Source organism: Myotis brandtii, unplaced genomic scaffold (assembly GCF_000412655.1).
Source record: "Myotis brandtii unplaced genomic scaffold, ASM41265v1 scaffold165, whole genome shotgun sequence".
Classification (NCBI taxonomy): domain Eukaryota; kingdom Metazoa; phylum Chordata; class Mammalia; order Chiroptera; family Vespertilionidae; genus Myotis; species Myotis brandtii.
The window spans coordinates 448,890-454,793 of NW_005356042.1; the positions used below are offsets into that span (position 1 = coordinate 448,890).

The following is a 5,904-nucleotide window of genomic DNA, read 5'->3' on the forward strand; positions in this document are numbered from 1 at the left end:
ATATATATATAATTAATTTCAGAGAGGGAGGGAGAGAGAGATAGAAACATCAATGATGAGAGAGAATCATTGATTGGCTGCTTCCTGCATGACCCCTACTGGGGATCAAGTCTGAAACCTGGGCATGTGCCCTTGACCAGAATCGAACCCGAGACCCTTCAGTCCGCAGGCCAACGCTCTATCCACTGAGCCTAACCGGCTAGGGCTCCTCTATCTTTTATCTTGGTTCTTTTTGCTTTCTCTCTATGGGTCAAATATCTGTCTTTGGTTTCTGGGTTCCATTTCCACCTTTATATGCTGAGTGACCTTGGGCAAGTATCTTTACTATTCTGTAAAATGGGGATAATAAGAGCATCTATGTCAGAAAGGTGTTGTGGGGGTTAAGTGAGTTAACACTTGGGGCAGAGTGCCTGCACATTAGTGGCCATGTCCTGATGGCTCCTTTTTAATATGCTATGAACATCACAAGTTCTGATTATCTAATGATTATAGCTGGCGCTTATAAAACGCTGACAAGTGTCAGTCCCTGTTCTAGAAACATTAATTCATTTGATCCCACAACTCCCTACAAAGTAGGAACTATTTTACTCTCCATTTTACAAATGAGGAAACAGCCCGAGAGATTGAGTGACTTGCTCAGGGTTGCCCAGCGGGAAGAGGCAGAGCTGGCTTCAACCATAGTTCACCACTGATCGTCCTGTTACAATGTCTGACCCTTGACTGGGATGGAGGTTGAGTTGATATACTAGTATGTACCCTTTGCCCTTCATGTCCAGCCAATGGGGGCTATAGCATTGCCCCTGGGCTGTCTGGGCCTGATTTTTCCGGTGTTATCTATCTCTGTCCCTCCTCCCCTACTGACCCCTCCTCCTCCTGCCACCACCCACCTCAGACTTCCTCCTTCACTTGGTTGGCCACATCCCACTGGCCCTTGGACTGTAGTATCCAGCAGTGTCGCCTGCATCATGGGGGGCCTTAGACCCTTCAACAGGCTTCTGTTCCTGCCTCTCCTTCTGACTGTGGGTGGTGAGTTGGGGGCTTCTGAAGCTGCCTCCTGAGTCTCTGGGCTCACCTTGGGGCAAGGCAGGGAACAGGGTGGAAAGAGAACCAAAGGGGAAGGTTGGGATAGGAGCAGGTCCCCAGCCCCCAAAACCCTATGGGTCTCTCCCAGAACCTGAAACTCCAATATTTGGCCTCCAGTAGAAGCGGAGGGAGGGGACTCTACGGGTGGTGTAATAGGACAAGTCAGTGTGGAAGTAACACAGTCCAGTGGCCTTTGTGTCAGCCACAGGTCCTACCAGAAGTTGCTCTCTACCCTCGCCCCCTGGCTGTCAGGACCCACCCTCCCCAGCTTCTATGCCCACCCTCCAGTCATAGCTCCACACCTAGTTTACCTTCTTTTTCTTTCTTCAGGTCTCAGCCCTGTCCAGTCCCACTGCGGTAGGCCTAGACCCTGAAATACCCCTCCCTATTTCTGAAAGACCTCCCCATTTCTTCCCAATCTCTTCAAACCTCTCCCCTGACATCTCCCAATTCCCGACTCCCATTGATCTCCCCTGACTCCTGTGCCATATACATTCCCAGAATGCAACTGCTCTGCGATGAGCCCTGGTGTGCTGGCCGGTATTGTGCTGGGGGACCTGGTACTTACCCTCCTCATCGCCCTGGCTGTATACTCTCTGGGCCGGCTGGTCCCTCGGGGGCGAGGGGCTGTGGAGGGTGAGTGGGATTGGATGGGGATGGGACTCTCTGAGGACTTGCCTAGAGGGGAGGGGTAAGCTCCCAAGTCACAATCATCCAAGGGGATGGTGATGGTTTCGCATCAACTAAATAATCCCAATTTACCCCCTTGTGTGCCCCTGCACCTGTGCCACTCCCACCCCCAGCAGTGACCCGGAAACAGCGCATCACTGAGACAGAGTCACCTTATCAGGTGAGGAAACCAGCTTCTCTTCCTTCTGTCTCATTCCTGCCCTGTGATGCCTGCCTTTTGGGGCCATAGACCCTCCCTCTGTCACTGTGAGCCCTAGTCTATGAAATCTGTTTTATTTGTCCACAACCAGCTTTGCTTTGCCTCACTTGTGATGAAAAGTCTCTTTCTAAAGTGTAAGATCTTGAGTCTAGCTCTGTGAGGTCCATAAGACTGAAGGAGCTTTCCAGTTACTGGGAGCAGTGAAATATTAGGGCAAAGCATCGCTCCACTTTACTTGTTGAGCACCCACATGTACCAGATACTGAAGACATAGCTGCAGAGCTTACATCCTAGTTGGGTAAACAGAATTGAAGCAAATTAACAAATAAGATCATCTGGGGGGGGGGGGGGGGAAGAAACTACAGATGAAGAAATCAAGAAATGCCTTTCTGAGGAAGTGACATGAGCTAAGACTTGAAGGGAAGGATGGAACCATCCATGGGAATATTTAGGGGACCAGTATTCCAAGCAGAGAGAACAGTATGTGCAAAAGCTCTGAGGCTGGGGCCTAATGATGAGGCAGAGGAGAAAGGGGAACTTCGAAGGCACCTGAATAAAATAGATTTCTAACATGGCTGCAAGGTTGAAGAAGTTACCAGGGGCCTTGCAGGCCACTGGGAGAAGGTTGGATTTTGTTTTAAGTTTATTTGGCAGACCCATTCCACTGATGGTTGCCACCCTGTCCATCCCTTTAGGAGCTCCAAGGTCAGAGATCGGATGTCTACAGTGACCTCAACACACAGAGGCAGTATTACAAATGAGCCCAAACCATGGCAGTCAACAACCCAATGCCTGGATCCAGCCATTCCTGATGTCTACCCAGCACCCTATTCCTACTCCCACCAAGTACAGATCTACAGAGTGGCCTCTCTGAGATATCAGACTTTCCCTGCCCCCTGCTCCCAAATAAACATGGAACACAAAACACTGTTGAGTTATTGCATATCTCTGGGCTGAGGGGATGGGGATATTTGGGGTTCTGGGAGGGTCGGTCATAGACCCAGAAACAGCTAAATGGGAGGGAGGCTTTGGGGACCCTGGTTCTTTGAGGAAGAATTAGAAGTAGAGGCATTTCAGTCGCTTTATTGAATAGGTTTCCTGTGCCACCACACACAATCCAGGATGAGAGGGTCAGAAGTCAGAGGTCCCAGTTACAGGGGGTCAGCCCCTGCCAGGCATGTTGATGTAGACCTTGCCATCTTCTGGGGGTGGGGAAAAGAAAGCATGAGGCCTGACCACCCACCACCCACCCACATCTCCACCTCCCCAGGGACCTCCTGCTTCAGGGGTTTCCTCAGGAGTTCCCCCAGCAGGGCCCCCAGGGTTTCCCCAGCAGCACCTCCAGGGCTTCCCCCAGGGGACCCCTCCATGGGGACCTCTTCCCTAGGGACACCACCCCCAGTCCAGGCCCTGCCTTCACCTTGGGTGGGCCTGTCACGTGGGCTGGCACACATAAACACCACCACCACTATCAGCAGAGACACCACAGCATCAGCAGCCACAAGGCCTGCCAGAAGTGGCAGAGGGAGGGGCCCACATCCGGAATAGGAACCTGGAGGGTGGAGGCCAAAACAAAAAGGTGGCTGAGGGGGATTCCAGGCTTTCAGGGCTGTGCTGTGCGCATATGGGCAGAAGAAGTCCCTGATGGGTGACCAATTCCCTGGAGTTGCACTTGAGGGATGAAAAGGGAGATGGAGATCCAGAGAGAGTCTTGGGTATTCAAGCATAGTGAGACATGTGCTGGGCTTTGGGCATAGTGGGCACTCCTGAAGAGAGGCTGGGGGTTGGCCAAGTCCCTGGGGCTTCAATTTGCTACAGTGAGATGGGGATCTGGAGAGCCACTGGGGGTATTCCAGGATCCTCAAGCTATACTTTAGGGATGAAAACAGTACCTGAAGTAGCATGGCAAAGAGGAAGGAGTTTTGATATCTCACCTGGAGTTACCTGAGCTGCAGCCACTGTGGGAAGAGAGAGAACATAATCAGTGGGAAAGGTGGTTCCCAAAATAGGTGCAGGGAAAGGTGATGTGCTGAGAAGTAAGCTCCACTCCAAAAGAGCAAATGAGAAAGAGCGGCCAAAAGGTAGGGGAGCTCCCAGAAAAGCAGAGACAGGAAATCAGCAGAGATCCAGCAGTGAGAAGGGGAGATGAATAGGTAGGCAGTCCAGACCTCAGCTTCCCTCCCCAAAGAACCAGGCCCAGAAGCCAAATGGATCTCCCGGAAAAGAAGGGGCACTGGGAGAAGGATCTGCCCTCAGCACCCCTCCCTTCAGACGCCACCCAAGCCACCCCTTTCACAAATATCTGCCTGCCACTCCCCCACCCCCACCCGATAACTGCTGGCTTCACCTGGGAGCAAAAGCAGGAGCAGGATGTTGCCTGGAGGGAGCATGGTGGGTTGGGGGCTGGAAGGGATTTGGTCCAGAGAGGTTCTGAGGAAGAGTGGGGGAGTAGAGAGGCAGCAAAAGCGGATGTCACCCTGCTGGTAGCAAGGCTAACTGCTTCCTGTGGGGGTGGGGGAGGGGGAGAGATGACGGGTCCCTCTGACTGCCTTTGGGGACCAACTGGGGGAAGGGACAGAGACTAGGGAAGTTGCTATGATTGTTCAGGTGGGAGGTAACAGGTGGGCCAGGGTGTGGGTGGGCACTGGGGAGACTCTGGAAAGATTTGGGGGGTAGAGCCAACAAAACTTGTTGATGGAGTAGATAAGGTTTTGTGTGTGTGTGTGTGTGTGTGTGTGTGTGTGTGTGTGAGAAAGAGATCCAGGATGACCAAAGCTTACGGCTTAAGCGACTAAAAAAAGATGGAGCATCCTTAGACAGGATGGCGGAGGGGAAGCAGTTATGGGGCAGGGGGAAGGGAAGTGCTGGAGGTTTGGGCACACTGAGTCGGGAATGCCTGATAGATTTTTCTGTGGAGAAGTTGAGTGACCACAGCTAAATCTCATCTGGAGATGTAAATTTGGGGGTTGCTGGCTTATGGATGGTATTTAAAGTCACCAGATTGGATGAGATTGCCAAGGAAGTGAGTACACATGGAGACCCCCCCCCCCATCTCCCCCATCCCTTCAAAAATGCTGAAGCGGAAGAAACAGCCAGGGAAACTGAGGAGCAGCAAATGAAGGAGAACCACTAGGAGAGCATGAGAGCAGGGGAGACATGCGATTAACATTGTCCATCGGTGTGTGGACAATCACGGAGCTGGGAACTGAGAACAGCCCCTCCCTGGAGTGTCAGCCAGCTTGAGGGCGGGAATTCCTGCCTGCTTAGGTCACAGCTAGAACACAGCACCCAGCAAAGTGCTTCCCCTGCGGTAATACATTATTTTAAATGAATGTATGAGAACTGACCTCTGAAAAAGGTGGTGATGTGGGGGACAGGGAGAAATTTAGTCTACCCTTATCACTCTTACCTGGAGGCCGGGAAGTCCGGACCCCCAGGCCTCTCCTCCCCCAGGACCCAGTCCGATAGCCCCCACCCCCCAGCCTAGGGGTCAGGTCTCCAGCACCCCCTGGGCAGAGACGAGAACCCAGGCCTCCAGGGCCCTCCTGCTGCAGGAGTCCAGAATCCCAGGCCCTTTTTGCTCAGACCAAGGTAGGGAGCCCCGCTCTCTGGACCCCGTGGGGTCGGGGCTCAAGGTCAGCCCAGCCCCTTCAGGGCCTGTGTTTGCTGGAGCGAGACGCGGGGACTCCCGGGCTGGGGGCGGGGCCGCCCCGACGGGCGGGGCCAGACCCCATTTAAACACTCGCGGCGAACAGGACCCACGATCGGCAGAGGTAACAGGGGGTGGGCGTGCGGCCCGCTCGGCATGGAGCAGTGAGGGCTGGGAGTGCCCAGAGTTTGGAGGGGAGGCTGGGCTCGGATTCCGGGTTCGAGATAGAGGAGCGCTTGCGCTTCTGGACTCCTGGCTGGGGGGTGAGGGGACTGGGGTCAGG

General features: G+C 53.5%; 2 protein-coding genes across 6 annotated transcripts; one reads left to right on the top strand and one right to left on the bottom strand.

Annotated features, from left to right (window-relative positions):
• The first annotated feature begins 892 nt into the window (after positions 1 to 892).
• Positions 893 to 2,897, top strand: TYROBP (TYRO protein tyrosine kinase binding protein). Of its 4 annotated transcripts, none has more exons than XM_014536549.1 (5): positions 895 to 1,026; positions 1,414 to 1,440; positions 1,585 to 1,719; positions 1,890 to 1,933; positions 2,668 to 2,897. In XM_014536549.1, the coding sequence occupies exons 1-5, from the start codon at positions 966 to 968 to the stop codon at positions 2,731 to 2,733; spliced, it is 333 nt and encodes a 110-aa protein (XP_014392035.1). In that variant the 5' UTR covers positions 895 to 965; the 3' UTR covers positions 2,734 to 2,897. The 4 variants fall into 4 exon arrangements, with proteins under 4 accessions (XP_005862477.1, XP_014392035.1, XP_005862476.1 ...); XM_005862413.2 differs by having other exon boundaries at positions 897 to 1,026; positions 1,887 to 1,933; XM_005862415.2 differs by lacking the exon at positions 1,414 to 1,440 and having other exon boundaries at positions 893 to 1,026.
• Positions 2,898 to 3,039: 142 nt separating this feature from the next.
• On the bottom strand, positions 3,040 to 5,735 carry HCST (hematopoietic cell signal transducer). Of its 2 annotated transcripts, none has more exons than XM_014536550.1 (4): positions 4,320 to 5,735; positions 3,907 to 3,930; positions 3,393 to 3,524; positions 3,040 to 3,171 (listed from the first exon to the last, which is right to left on the bottom strand). In XM_014536550.1, the coding sequence occupies exons 1-4, from the start codon at positions 4,360 to 4,362 to the stop codon at positions 3,134 to 3,136; spliced, it is 237 nt and encodes a 78-aa protein (XP_014392036.1). In that variant the 5' UTR covers positions 4,363 to 5,735; the 3' UTR covers positions 3,040 to 3,133. The 2 variants fall into 2 exon arrangements, with proteins under 2 accessions (XP_014392036.1, XP_005862478.1); XM_005862416.2 differs by having other exon boundaries at positions 3,040 to 3,174.
• Positions 5,736 to 5,904: the final 169 nt, after the last annotated feature.